This window comes from Dromaius novaehollandiae, chromosome 20, assembly GCF_036370855.1.
Source record: "Dromaius novaehollandiae isolate bDroNov1 chromosome 20, bDroNov1.hap1, whole genome shotgun sequence".
Classification (NCBI taxonomy): domain Eukaryota; kingdom Metazoa; phylum Chordata; class Aves; order Casuariiformes; family Dromaiidae; genus Dromaius; species Dromaius novaehollandiae.
Genome location: NC_088117.1, coordinates 3,195,573 through 3,211,323, shown reverse-complemented (window position 1 = coordinate 3,211,323; position 15,751 = coordinate 3,195,573). Strand labels below are relative to the sequence as shown.

The following is a 15,751-nucleotide window of genomic DNA, read 5'->3' as shown; positions in this document are numbered from 1 at the left end:
TCTGCTAAATCAAACAGGCCTATGGCTATTCGCACCTTCTTGTGAAGGCAAAGAGCAGATTTTAACCACTGAGTCATAGCTCTCCCCAGGAAATTATATTTTTTCTCTTTTGTGTTTAATCTTAATAAACTGTTTCAGATGCTATTTATTCTGAGGTTTTTTTCTTCTGCTTAGACGAAGAAGTTTTATGCAACATTTTCATTCATTTAAAATAACTTCAATCTTTAACCACTTCCAAATCCTTGGGCTCCTCAGTCCAGTGAACCTCTTGAACAAATTCCCTTTTTTCTCAGCTTTCTAAATAGCACAAGACTTGGATTTAGCTTGAACTTCAACATGAATTGAATGCATCTGTGATCACTTGATACAAAATTATATGCTATGACAAGGTCTTCCATGAAGAGCTTGTTTCTCTCTAAAATTAGACCTAAAAACATTGGCTCTTGTAGGCTCCCTGGTAGGCATATTGCATCTGATCATTATTGGCAGTACGTGTTCTTCCATATAAGCCTTTGGGAAGTTAAAGTTGTTAATAATCACTGTTTCCTCCTATTTGCCATCCTTCCCCCAACCTCAGAAATTAACAGACACATCCAAATTAACCTTGGGAGTCTCCAACATACTCCAGCACCAACATCGAATGTCTCTCAAGATCCACCTTTCCTCAGTGATTTTCACACATTTTACTGTTCACCGACACATTTTGTTATATGCCTTTCTCCTCATTAACAAGATTTCATTCATTTCTGTGCTTCAATTTTGACTACTACTCATCGCTTTTTTCCCTGCACTCTCTATGTATGGTTTCATGCCTTGAAAAAAAATTCCAACCGACTCCTCCATTTTGTTCTGTGATTTTCTTCCATCTACATATTAATATTCCAATTTTCTCCCACAGAGTCACGCTGAAGTTCCCATACACACCAAGTACAACCCAAGCATTGCCTAAATTGATTCTTCTGCACATGAGGATAACAGTTCCACCACTGTCACCCCCTCATTTTCCTTCTTTCCACTCCTCAGGATCTCAGTACAGTCCTATTTACAGATCACTCTCAACCTTCTCCTATCTTCATAATTATTTTTATTGACTGGGCAGCATCAATCCCAGAAGATTATTTCCTTCGTCAATAAAATGAAATTTAACATTGAGATCGTCCACCAAGTCTGCAGCAGTCAAACATCGCTAAGTCATCTGCATAACACTAAGAAATGTTTCAGGAAATAACACTATTGCTATCTTCTAATTCTTATTCAACCTGACCATAAAGGAGGAGGAAATTGGGCCAAAACCACTAAGTACATAAATGAATGAAAATCACCCATGGCTCTCTTTGAGCTCCTTCCCAGACTACCATAATGATTTATTCATGCCCGCATGAACACAGCTACAGCATTTACTCCAGTGCAAGAAAGAATCAGTGGCCTCTTTCCCACTTCGATCAGGATTCTTTTCAAAGTCAAGTCAACACGACATCTTGCTCGAGGCAAAACAGCACATCTTTCCATCCTTTGGTTCTCTCATAACATCCACTCTTTCCTCCTTGCTAACCAGCCCTGAATAAATTCCGCTCCACTGCCCACCACTGGTGTTGGTACTACCTTCTAGTCTTCTCTTACAGTTTTTACTCCACCCATATACTGTCCCTGCTCTTCACCTCTCTCTCAAACAATCCTCCAGCTCTCTCAGAATTCGCTGAAGGCTGGAGCCCATCGGCTCTTTTGCTCTGTCTGGACTCACCGGTCTTCCCTTTCCCATCTCATTATCTAATGTTTGCTTTTCCCTAGCTGGAATTCTGCAAACCTACATTACGAGGCTGTTTCCACTTTGAAACCAGTCTCCTCCTGTGCCTTAATCCAGTAGTCACATCTCCATCACCTGTCTCAGAGGTCTGTCTTTTGGTTCCTCATTTATGGCAAGCATCAACAACTTCTCATCTCTCTTCTTTTTCTCCATCACATCCTCAAAAGCCTGTCTGTCCTTCATTGCCTTTACTTCCATTTCCAATCACTGGATCTTCTCGAAGAGCTGCACAAAGCAATGCTGCAAATACTATTAATAAACTTGCATGAAGGAGCACATAAAATTTGAGTGTTATACACTCTGCGGTTCTTGTAATTGATCACAAATATTACCGCAGGTCTTGATCCTTGCTTCGCTGCTGCAGTTCTGTTGTTCCTATCTTTAACAAAAAGGAAACAAAACCTATAAATAGACCTATGCTCTTACTACTGTCCCTCTCAGTTAATTCTGACAGATAGGTTCTTCTTTTCTTTTCTTAGATCAGTATTAAACAGCGACAAAAACATGTATGATGGATTGCATTCGATGCATACAATTAGCAATCCTAGCTTGAAAGTCCTTTACCAAGGGAAAAAAAAAAAAAGTGTTGCTATAAATCTTTTGGGGGTGAGGGGAGGGGAAACGATTTATATTTTCTGGACCTCTTTTGACTTCATTTTCAACAGTCATCCCTGATGCTGCTTCTTACAGCTCTCCAAATTACACAATTGGAAAGTAAAATCTAGCAAGCGCCTTGTTCCACAAGTTGGTCTAATTACTCCAAATTCCTTTTTGAGCTACATCCAACAAATCACTTTGAATATTTGCTCGAGTGTGTGAATAGTCCCAATGCAGTAAGCATAGCTATTCTTATGCTTAGCCTTAAGCATTTTTGAGCCTTCAAGGAGAACTTACTTGACCAAAGCTGGGGCTAGTCTATCATCTGCTGGCCCATAAAAGATATCACTTCTCCACACAGATTCAGCCTCACTTTAACACATTATTGGGCAAGTTCTCTCATGACCAGAGAGCAAAAGGCAAATAATTCCAAAATACAGTTTCTGGTGCAGATTATTCCTTTTCAAGTGAATTTTCAAGCCTGCCCAGAGCAGTGGTACGTAGGTCCTGCCTGAATTAGTGAGGCAAGTCAGCAGAATAATGCCTATATTCACAGGCCCCTTCTCCCAGACCTTCAAGCAGTGGCACGTTCATAAGCACTGTGGCTCTTCCTGGGTGTTCCCTTACCCTTACACATTTATCTTCAGAATACACTGCATTCGGTTTCTTCTCCTTCATAGCTACTACCCTACCCCGGGAATCTTTTATTCTCTCATACCAATCTCTTCCCAGTTACTAGCCCCTAAAAAGCAGTAACCCTTATACAGCAAGGATGCACTGCATTTAGGCCCTCGCGCTGCCACCCTCCAGACACAATACAGTACGAGGGAGCAGCAGACACAGAAATGAAAGGATTAGTTTTAACAATAACTTGGGAAGGAGGTTAGGAGCCCAAGGATAACTTACTTAGACTCTTCCATTTACCAAAACCCCATTCACAGAAGCCACAATCACTGCCTGAGAAGTAGGTCGATGCTTGTAGGCTTTAAGTTTCCACATTCGCTCAAGACACTTCAGCAAGAATTAGCAACGCACAGACAAGCAGAGAGATGGGGGGAAGCGGTCAGGCCAAAATCCAGCCTTGTTCCAGTGACAGCAGCATCACTCCTCGCGAAATAGAAGTGAGCGCTCTGGGAACAGTCAAAATAACCTGAAAGCATTTTGCTTCTTTCTCAACACACGCATAACAACCAACAGCACCAATGGAGGCGGGGAAGAAAGACTCTTTTGTACCTGGGTACAGCATTTTGGACACACTTTGCAGTACGACCATGGCACAGCTCCAGGTGCAAACAGCCCTACACAACCCACCGTGACTCTGAACTGAACGCTCAGATGGCCCAGAGGCCCCGTGCCAAAACTGCATCCTACACCCCAAAACCTAGGCAAAAAGAGCAGTTCCACCCAAGCTAAGCCTGACAAGAAACAGGGGAGGACCATGACAAGATAGTAGGAGACACAAGGGACAAGGATAAAGTACACCATAAAGAAAGCGTTGATGCACCAGCAGAGGCATAAGAAGAAGAAATGTCAACACTGACATCTGCTGTTAGTTTATGAGGCTCAGGGAAGGAGACAGGCAACAACTCAGCTACGCAGGTATCAGCAGCATATTCGTATCTCAATCGCCAACACAAATAGTGGGATGGTTCAGGCAGACCAATGCCACACACACAGGCATTTCACAGCAGTATTTTTGCTAGACTAGGACAGAGGATGAAGCTGCAATTGAAGATGACAACGTAACATTATCAATGTTGCATGAAGGGCAACCAAACACTTCATGGAACAGTTTTTTCCTGGTTTAAACAAGTAGCTCTCAGATACTTCAACTCATTTGCACCTGAAGCAGCAAACAGACACTATGTTAATCTCATAAACATGTTCTCTCCAGCCATCAGTTTAGAAGGATCTGAAACATTAACTTGTTTGTATCAGAAAAGGACAAAGGCAGGAGACACTGCTAGAAGCAGTGAATGAGTGGGATGAGCAACCAGACAAGCTGCAGATCGATGGTATTTGTGGGAGCAGTGCCAGTGGATGAATGCAGTACACCATGTACTCTTGAAAGTTGTTCTAACAACCACCTTCTGCAATCTTTCATGTGCCAAGTTAACCCTCTGACTGAGGACACCAGCACTTATGCCAGGCACAGAGAAGAATCCAAACTTCTCTTTAGGTATGTATGTGTACATATACACACACACATAAAATACATGTGTATATACATGCATATAATTTGCATATATGTATGCATATAAAAGAAGCAAGACTGGGCTTGCTACCTTTGGTAATTCAGTGGGAGTCATGCCACTAGTTCTCCTATGAGGACTGAGTCTGCATTTTGTAGCAGCGCAACAAACAGTGCCATTGCAGCAGTGAATGTAATTAAGGGACAGAAAAGGGAAAGGTTTTAGCCGAGGGAAGGGAATTAATAACAGTCCTACCTAGTGTGATTAAGCTTCATTCCTTATTTACATGTGGCTGTAGAAAAGATGGGAAGTTGCATGCATGTTTCATTCCCTTAATCCAAGAAATAGTCAAAACAAAACATACCAAAATATATATATATACACACATATACACACATAGGTATAGATATATATCTCACATATATATCAAATCCATCCAAGTTGTTGGCATTGCACTTGTAGGTGCTCTTCAAATGATAAGCACATAGCACACTCATGTTATGCTGAAATTAAGCTCGAATTTCAACTATGAAAGAAAAGGTAACAGTCCATGGTGACCTACTGGAAGACTTTCCAAAAAACAGAGAGATCCGACTGCCTTTCACTCAGCTTCACACCACATGAATGCCCAAATGCCAAACCCATCTGGAACTCCAGCAACCTCTTTCCGACTCTTCCCCCATACGTCCTTTTTGCCATCTCCGCCAGGCTTTCAGAAGCCCTGCTTCCCACTGTCCACTGGCCTCCAGGACTTTTCACGATGGGAGAGATCACACTGCTCTCCTTCAACCTCCTTGTGCTTTATTTTCTATGCATGTACCCCAGAGCCAAGCAAAGTGCTTACTGGAGACAACTTTTGCTCAGCAAACTTCACCTGCCTTCCCGTTTGCACTGCATCAGTGGAGGCACGGCTCCACATTAAAAACATTGACACCTGCATTAAAAATCTCTCACTTAATGGCGCTTGTCAAAAAGAAAACCTATAATCAACAACAACAAAAGTCTCTTTTGCTGAAGACTCACTTGTAAAATTATGGGGGGTACCCAGTACTAACTGCTGCCATTCACAAGGCAGCCTAGTTTGATGCAGCATTTCTCAAAAAGGGAGAGGAGAAAGAGGGGAAGGCAAGGGAAATGCAAGAGGTCCTGAAGAAGGGATCAGAAGCGTAGAGTTAATTGATAGAGGGGCAATAGCAGCGGTTTTATCAACAGGAAATTTAGCTGGAAGTAGAAGGGAAATGAAATAGGCGATTCCATTCATCAACCTATCATTCCTTAAGCTATCTGAAACCCAGCAGGTCACAGCTTCTATCATGATCCGTCAAAGATCCTAATACTTTCTAAAGTGCAAAAAGCATTTGGCTAAGGAGATAAATCTCTGCCATTTTGCGTGTGGCAAAAACAAAGCCAAATGACTTACTCACATAATACAAATGCCAAAGAAATGATGCCAGAGCTTGTTAAAACTGCACCTGCAGCTTTGCCAGCCAGTGACAAGACCACTAACCTCTACCACAATAATTCTTAATTATGAATGCTATTTTACTTTCATCAGCTAGTTAAATTTGGGGGCAAATCATATTTGTTGTAAATAAAAGACTCTGAAAAATATATAGTATTCAACAGCTCAAAGCCACAAATAAAGCAGCCCCTAGGAAACTGAGGTGCAGAAAGCCCGGACCAAGGACTTCATTACAGCTAAGAACATGCAGCAGAGACCTAGAAATCAGGACACCAGCTCCTAATTTCAGCTTAACACTAATTCAGCTGCGCAAATGTTAACACATTTCTCAGATCTCCCTCTATCTCACTTCTCGGCTGGTAAATACTGTTATCCCATGTTTACAGCTTCACACCTAAGATGCTAGGCAAATAATAATTTTTAGTACCGTATTACCAAGACAGGCTGTGGAGACACGGGAAAGAAAAACACCTCCTTCCAGCACCACATCTTCCAGCCTTCTGCTCAATACTTAGGTGACTTCTTGGACCTCCTCCCCCTCATCTTTCCATAGATAGAGCGATGCACAGAGTGCCTCTCTGAGGTGTCACTATATCCTGAATTAACCTGGAAGTTTTTTTTTCCAGCGACTTGAAGCTTTACCAACAGAAGAATTCAGCTTTTGAAAAGATTACATGCAGCTTTTGGGCAAAAAGGTCCACACATTAAAAAAAAAAAAAAAAAATCACAACATAACCCAGCCTTTACAGAATATAATTTGCCCCACTGTAGTGCTGTTGTCAAGCGCACGGTGATATTCAGCTAGCTTTGGTGCTTTCAAAAGAAGGTCTGTGATAACACTAAAACTGATAAAAACAAAAGCCTGACAAGTATAATCCTGATACTGATGTTTCCTTTGAGGTTTCGACAGCGATTAAAGATTTCTAAGAGTTCGTATTACATTTCCAAGGACAATACTCCAAACCCTCCAGGAAATCATAAGCCATTTACAGATTATTCTTGATTTTCAACTTTTTAGAGAGAAAAAAGCCATGCACATTTAATCATGTTAACATTAACGAGGTGAACAGCTTAATGTCTAAAACTACTCATAATATCCCTTATTGCTTGAATGTAAAGTGTGATTTCTTGCACAGCAAGAAATCAGGTCTGCTGCAGCACTGGCTGATCAGGATTCTTTTTCCACAATTTATCACTTGTGCTGCCATGCATTAGAAGAAAGTGTTATTGCACAAGTGCTTTTCTGCACCTGTTTTGCTATGCAGTTTCCCAAAATGACTAGGTATAATCCCTATTAACAAGAATGGGTATTCCAGTTAAACAAAAGCAGAAAGGATTCCCAAGGCACCAAAGCATTTTTGTAACTTTCCCAATAAAGTATTTTTGAAAGCCAACTGGTCTGCCAGTAAGACATTATGGTCAACAATTTTCTGAAGCAGGTGGCCACAGATTAAGTCCAACTCTAGGCTAAATAAAATCCCCAGCTTTTAAAAGTAGCATCACTGACTCCCCTAAGCACTGCCAGGTATTCAGTTGTCTCAAATATTGCAGCCTTACTTCAGGAACCCTCTTAGGATGATCTCAGTCTTGACTTAAATGAAAAAGCCAATAACCCAGGAGGTTCTACTCCATCCAAATACTTGAGGGAAGCGGGGAGTATATAAGGAACTTCTTGGCAGAAGATCATTCTGCAAGATGGCTCCACTTCCCCACCCCCTTCTCCCTTCTCCCCACCCTACAGCTTCCTTCCAACAGCCCAGGAAGCAAAAACATCCATCTCAACAGATGCATGGAGTATCCTGCAACCCATCTGGAAGAACCTGTTTTGCTCCCCAGCCTCATCAGCTGTGCTAAGGATGACACTAAGTGTCAAAGTCTGGGCCAGCCTGCCAGATGTTGATAGGCATAATGAATGAATGAAAAGGAATCCTCTTCCTCAGACAGCAATGTGTTAATGAAAGCAAGATAACAAGAATAAGAAGGACTACAATTTGTAGCAGATTAGAACTACAGCAGCAACATCAAGAGAAACGAAGAGAGGCTAGTTTATAAGCATTTTCAACAACTCAGTGAAGAGAGTCCCTTTTATTTTACAAAAATCCACTATGTGATGATAATTTCCTATGGGGGACGTTTGTACATGGTGGGAACAAGGCTAGAAGAGTTACCTTGCATTTGACTTCCTAGGTCACATAATACAAAGAAATGAACATCGCACCTTGTTCTTCATAAGTGCATCTGTGGCAAACGGCACCAACAAATTAAAAATTCTGCCCCAAATGGGTAAATTATAGTCTCTAGACAATAGCGCTATTGTCAGCTGTATTTCAAGTGGGAGGGAATCATCTAATAAGGTCGTTGTCTTTAAAAAAAAAAAAATACATGGAAGGCCCACAGAGAAGTCTTAAAAACAACTGATACAACAACTAGAATTGCCCATTTGTAGGGTCAGCAGTGGTAAGCAGCCGGCAGTGTCTCTCCAAAAAGGCTTCCACAGCAATTAGATCGATTTCCCCCTCACATAACTAGCTTGGTAACTTTTCCAGGAACACCACCAGGCAGGCAAACTTTTGAGTTTCTAATTTGTTCTTCTCCCACTGAACTGACAGACCTCTAAAACAGACGCCAATGAGTCAGTCTGAGGAACAAAACAGTTTGAACCACAAGTTTCGCCTTGGGAACACGCATACATGCTTAAAAACTAACAAAGCATCTTGTCTCAAACCCTTCATGTCTCAAGACTTCTCTTCTGAAAGCAGAGATGACAGATAGTCATCTCCTGTGCGTATGATATCTACCATTTTAAAAGTTCTGAGATAAAGGCAATAAATAGAAATAGATTAACTACAAGATTCTTATATTTAGTTAGGGCTGACAGTGTAGAACAATATGGGAGGTTTTGGAGGGGGACTGAAGAAGAAGGTACCGTGGGTTGGCCAAACTACCCATAAATTTGATTCCTGCGAGCATCTAGAAGCCTCCACTTACTTTACTTTTGGAACGAAACTATAGCAGGCTTTTAAAGGTTTATAACAGATGTTACAGAATGGAAATAAACAAATCTTTTTAAAAGGAAAAATGTCATTTTACTAATGCCCTCTGCAAAGAACGGCTACAGTAATCTTGGCAATCTTTACAAAACCTCCCCCATGTTTTCGAAAGACAGCCAGAGCATTAAGATTCGTTCAACAAATGGCAGCATGAGTCAGTGGGTCTGGGAGCTGTGGGTAGGAAGGAGTAGATGACGTCCACAGAGTCACAAAAGTCTTCAAATGATTCATGTCATAACATGGATCCAGAAAAGTGACTTATAGCTTCGATATAAACTTTATCGGTATTTCTGTATCCATGCCTAGGAACTTACTGGCAAATTCAGCACCATTGCGGCAAACACATCCTAACCTACCCAGGGAATAAACCTCTCTCCCTTCTCACCAGAGGAACAGTTGAGCCAGCGTGGAACGTTACACCAAAAACGGCACTACTCGTTGCACGGGGAGGTAGAGGTTAGACCATACCTTCGATTATCATTCAAAACGCTTCCAGAAAGTAGAACAGCTCCATTGTTTTAACCTTGGCTTTGCAAAATTCCAGAAGCTTGACAGGCAAGCTTCAGATCACAAGGGTTGAAAGCAAGCAGGAAAACGCTTCTGCGTGTCAAAACTGACAAAGCCTTATTCACACACTCAAAGGACCTCATACTAGTACAATGAGTCACAAAAGATCTCAGCTTTTGTTCCTGTCAAACCATGTCATTTCACCTTTAATGAGGTATCCCAAAGAGGTATCCCAAAAAGAGAAAAAGACCAAAAAAAAAAAAAAAAAAAAAAAAGCAAGGAAGAGCAAAAGAATCTGTGAGCATGCCTAGCAGCAAGAATAGCCCAAATTCTCCAAATGTAGTCCCAAGCCACAAAACATCCCAAGCCAGAAGTAGCAGAGCTCTCGGGAAAAATATACTTAAACACTATCCATATATAACTCTAGGAGTACAGTGCAATCTCTAGTCAACACCAGCTTTGTCTTCTGCTTTCACATGCCAGTACTCTGGAAGTATCACCAAAATTGCCTCCTGTGCTTTGTTGCAGCCATTACAGAATGGTATACAATTTATTTTAGAGTCAGTGGCCAAGTAAAAAGTGAGCTGTGAATACATGTTAAAAAGGTGCAGAGACTTGGCTGTTGTTATAAGAAAACTTTTTAATTCTCCCAAAAGAAAAAAAAGTAAGCCCACAGATGATGGGTCAGTTCCTCGTCTCACAGAATATGAGAGCACTGTGCCACAAATACTTTACAATACAGACACAGGCCCGCAACCAACCTGCCAGACACTACTAGTTTTCTCACATGCTGCTGTTAATCTTGTGCCCCAGTTACAGAAGACTGAATTCCCTATTATAGCTACATCCAGTGATCAAGGGGAAGAAGTAAGGTGGCAGGCAAGAACCCCATATATTGGTAACACTCATCTTCTGAATCATGCCACTCAAAGATATCCCCTTCTGCAATCTGCCCAGTCGTGAATCAGCTCTGTAGTGGAAAACAGCCACACACTCCTCCTGCCTCTACTTCTTGATCTCCATAACAAGATTTTCATCCTGTACTGCTAATACCAACTCTCACGTTTTCCTTATTCGGAGGTACACAATTTCCGGGTATAAACAGATACACATTAAATATTTAGTTTTCAGCTCAGAAAGTAGAAAGGGGCCTGAACAACAGTCTCAACATTCCAGAAGCCTTCTAATTTTAAACATGAAAGCCAAACAAGCCATCCATACTTATGACACAGAATTCCCATGTCAGTTGTTCAACTAGGTCCAAGAAGCAAAAAATGAACAGGGGAAAGAAACTAAACACAGATAAATACTATGATTTTGAAATAAGAAGTTGCTCTAATACCTTTTAATAACTCAAACACACAATCCCTGAGCAACCTGATGTAGCCTTGAAGTTAGCTCTGCTTTGAGCAGCAGGTCCAACTAGACACCTCCAGGGGCAGAGTTTAGCCCCTGATAAACTCAGTCTATGATTTTAAATTTCTCCAAATCACTATTTAGTCCATAGTACAGGCCATATGCCTCACAATGAGAGAAAAACAAAGAGACCACACACATAGAGAACAAGATCGCGTGTGGCTTTTTGGATCGATTGTGTAGGGTTTTTGTGCTTTGTTTTTCTTCTTCTTCTTCTTATAAAAGAGTCTGATAATCCTATATGTGTATCATTGTTAAAGTTTCCAGGTAGAAATGGCTTTCCAGCTTTTAAAACTGTGAAAGTCCTTAACTAAGACTAATACCTGATCAGAGAAAGATTTGATAACCTCATTTTGCCTGTTTAGTCCGGGGCCAATGCCAATTTCTAAGCTGGACATCTAAGTGTTGAAGTTTGCTCTTACCAGTCCAATTAAGTCTCCTCGACCATATTCACCAGTCAGGTGCTTTTTTCCGTCATCCATCCGTATGACAGAGCGAAGTCGACCATTCAACACAATGTACGTGCAGTCTGATTTGTCACCCTGCCTGCAGAAAGAATCATCAATAACAAGTATTAATACAGCATCTTTGCTCAGCAAACGCATCTGGAATCTTTTAATAAGTTCATCACCTTCCCTTATTAGCTTAGAGGCCACAGCAAAATGTTTAATCAACAGTTAAACATACCAAGCAAATAAGAAACTGAATAGGCTTCTGTTAAAAGGTGACTTGGAATTAAATTTACTCTTTAAACATACAAGCTCTGAACTGGTTAGTGTTAGGTCTGGAAGCTGATGACCAGAACGTAAATGTCTTCCAGAAGAGGCTCATTATTAGTTACAGCAGGAGCTTGTTATCACTGAAAGATTGAAATGGAAGTGTAGAAAAATTCTGCAGGCTGAAGATGAAAAAAAACCATTAAGTGGCTCAAGATTTGGATTCCCTTCTGGTGCACAACTTAAGCCTATAAGGAAGTTCTTGCCATATAAAGTTTGCATGATAGCGTTGCTTGGCATGCAGATTTCCAGCATAACATATGCACACAGACCAAGTGCAATGCTTCTGCTACTGGAGTTAAGGTTAACATGAGGAATTCCAAAAAATGTTGACAAGACCTTGACAACTATACTGTTTTGAGACAAAGTAATCCAAGACTTCCATTAGTATTAGCACTGCAGAAGTAGTAAGAGAAATTAAAACTATTATTATATGGTATGCATACTAAATTAGACCTTTATTCTCCCACCGTTGCAACCATATTATGACTCAAATGCATCCTAGTACAAAATCCATGAAACTAAAGCTCTTCAAGGGTAACCTGAACTTAACAAGGATAATCCAGGATAACAGTGCACATTTTCAAGTTACTGCTGAACAAATCTAATTGAATTCACTTTCAGGTTTGTTCTCTCCTTTTACTCTATAAAGGCTGAAAAACTCCTTGAGCAATAATCTTCATGCCCTCAATAATGCAGAAACTACCACCAGAACATACGACTGTCTAGTGTCTTAATTATCAGCTATGCCACTTTAAAAGCTTACTGAGACAATGTAAAAGATGACGAACAGTATGAAATAATTTTAATAACACCTGTAGACAAGAGACTAAAGGGATGTTGAAGGGTACTGCAGAAAAATCTTGACTAGGTAGACAGATAAACCCTATGGAATGGTTGGTAAATTCAGCCTAGTGAGTGTTTTACTCTCTGTCACAAAAGGGAGCACAGTTCTTCAGCTTTGAAGATGCAAATTTTCAGCGAATTTTGTCTACATCTCACCTGTAAACAGCTCGGCCAGCCTCAACCTCCATCCAATCCAGGGCAAAGTCAATCTGTCTAACGAACGAGGACATTCTCTTTACCACAGTGTGGGCCACACCCAGAACTACAGTGGGCTGCTCCCGCATTATCCTAGAAGACAAAAAGTGTTATTTAAGTACCTCCTCAAAGCAGGAGTAGGCATACGGAAACACCTTCCCCAAAACGCAATGCAGCTATTGCCTATGTAACTGAGCAGCTAAATATGCTTTAGTTTCAAAAATTATTACATGCTCATGCACGCACTCTCCAACATTGACTACCACACTGCATCAATGGCAATATGACAAAGTGCGCGGTGGCCAGCCTTCCAGTCTAGCCCCAATCAAATGCCACTCGAACTGACACTATCCTACCGGCAGTAGGACTACGCAAGTAAGATGCTTGCTCGACTTGCTGTCTGGCCCAGTTCCCTTCTTTAATTGAGTAGCTGGATGGATGGAAGCTGTGCTAGCACTTGTTTATGAACCACCCTCCAAAATTCCCAAAGTCTCTTACGCTCAGGAAAACGTTGGTATTGTCTGGAAGACTGGCCCTCCCTGCCATTCTGCACCCCTCTGTCTCTTGCACATGCACATGTTCTGACAGTTCCACCTACATTTTTCAGGCCAGACCCTTAGTATGTTAAGTTTGATGCTTTTATTTTTTAAGAGACCTGCTCAGTATTCCAAACACTCCCTTTTCCCTGTTGCAAAGATCACAGAGAACTGAAACATCTTCCAATAAAGCTTCTGATCTTCATACAGAATCTTTGGGTGATGCTTAAATGTCTATAGACCTACAGATCTTTATAGGTCTATAAAGATATCAGATACTGTTCCCAAACTGAAAAATGTTGAGACTGTTACAGATTTCGGCTGTCAGTGATAATTACAACCTATACACTTTATATAGGTATCTTCCCTGTTCCTGTGCAGCATCAAGAGCAATTGAGTTCTGGCTGGAGCACAGCAGATGACCACAAAACAGATATTTCACAAGAGGTGGTACAATTCAGAAAGAAGGGAGCAGATAAGTGTAAGTGGATCCAGTGCATAAAGTGTATGCAGATGCAGATGATACAGCTATAAATTAAAGATACCTTAAAGCCATACATGGACAGAAACAAGAAAAAATACAAATACACAGTATATTTTCTGAATCAATGTTTCATTTACAATGAAGAAACTGGACTGTCGGAAGGCAATCTACTTAGGAGACCCTGCCTACATGGGAATTCCCACTAAGCACAAGTCCTGTGAGCTTCATATCTAACTTTCTCACCATAAGGAACAGAAAGGAAGGGAGAAAGGCATGGAAAAAGCATTGTCCGAGTCTGTCCCCCCAGCTGGAATACAGTTCTTTGTGGGCCACAGGAACCTGGCAGAATTTAAAGAACACCTGAATAGTGATATACAATCCGGGAATGCGATATCAAAAACAGACTCACCAGGAGCTCCTCTTAGCTGTCTGCAAAAGGACAGAAATTGCCCTACAGTTTCCAAAATATCAGTTCTGTCATTCCTTACTTCTAGAGCTGCAACCAAAGACCCAGAACTGACAGCGACTGTCAAGCGCAGCCCCCAGGGTATTGTAGGGAGCCGTCACGCTTGTCGCACTTGACTATTCAACTCTCCTTTACCCAGTGCCTCAAACTGCTTCTTTTGGCAATAACGAACCTTAACATTTCTTCACTTGAAATCCCTGAATTTGAAATGGAACAAAATCGTTGGAGTATGTCCCTATTCCATATTGAACTCATCACTTTCATATCCCTGCACTCTTATGTGCTATTACATTAGTTAAACTGAATATCAACTCTTACGTTTAGCGCTATTTAAAAATCCAGCCATCAAAAACAGAGGATGGCGAGACAGCTTTCTTCTGCCCCTTTTATCTTGCCCTGAGGTTTCCACGCCCCATCCTCTTATCAGCTGCTCTACATGTTAAATAAATCCCCTGAAAACTCCTGAATGGTTTAGATCATTATTTTTACTGCACTGGCTTATTTAGCCCTCAAACTCTCCTCCCACACAGGCTCTCTGAAGCCCTTTACTCCTTTTCCTCCCTCAAGATATGTATCTTAATACCCATGCATTCTAAATGTAAGCTAGTAACAGGCTCCTTTTAGTTCAGTCTGGAGCTCTTTGTTACTTCACTGAATACACAGCTTTTAGAGGTATATTAGCATGCAAGGTAAAAACCCACCCTTATGCACAAGAAAAAAAGAACAGATTTTTCCCCCATTATCAGCAAGGCTTCCTTTCTTTCACCAGGGCATTTTCATCTTTGCTCTTCTGCTAGGCACATGCATGGCACTGGGAAAATTAAAAGCTGAAGCTTGTACTCCAGAAAACTGCTTTTGAAGGTGTCCTCAGGATTCTTTATTAGAAAGCCAACCAAATATAGCTATGAAAGGGCTAAACCAGTGTCTACGAAAGCCTGGGACTTATGCAGATATTCTTGTGGATGTAATTCCATACTCAACTTGGCTGGCAATACAAAATAAAATCAAAGCATTTCTGCTTCCCTGGCAGGCGTACATGATTAGAATCTAAACTGTGAAATTTCCTGAAGCAAAAAAATGTGATAGAGTCCTGCTCCCTAGCAGTGCAGAATCTGAACATATTCCCTCAAGGGATTCTGGTGACAACTTGATTACACTATTTGTCAGGAGACACCAACAGTTGCAGCGTAGGCACTGCACACTTAGTACATCACTTCAGCAAAATAGCAAGGCATTTAAGGCATATACTATATAATTAGCTTATGTCACCCCCTATACTTAAACTCTACATTTACAGACAGTTATTTAGCCATTTTAGTACTATGTAAAAAGCTCCTGCCCCAAAGTTTCAGTCAAAAGGTTTTAATCTGTTGTCCAACATCCAACATGTAATTCCAAACCCTGGGCTGTTCCCATTATC

General features: G+C 41.1%; 1 protein-coding gene across 1 annotated transcript in view; it reads right to left on the bottom strand.

Moving 5' to 3' along the window:
• Positions 1–15,751, bottom strand: part of PNPLA7 (patatin like phospholipase domain containing 7) — a 131,980-nt gene that overhangs the window by 81,907 nt on the left and 34,322 nt on the right. The window contains exons 18-19 of the mRNA XM_026113824.2: positions 12,807–12,938; positions 11,451–11,574 (exon numbers count right to left, since the gene is read on the bottom strand). Of these exons, the coding sequence (XP_025969609.1) occupies positions 11,451–11,574; positions 12,807–12,938 (256 nt within the window). The remainder of the gene's footprint in view (positions 1–11,450; positions 11,575–12,806; positions 12,939–15,751) is intronic.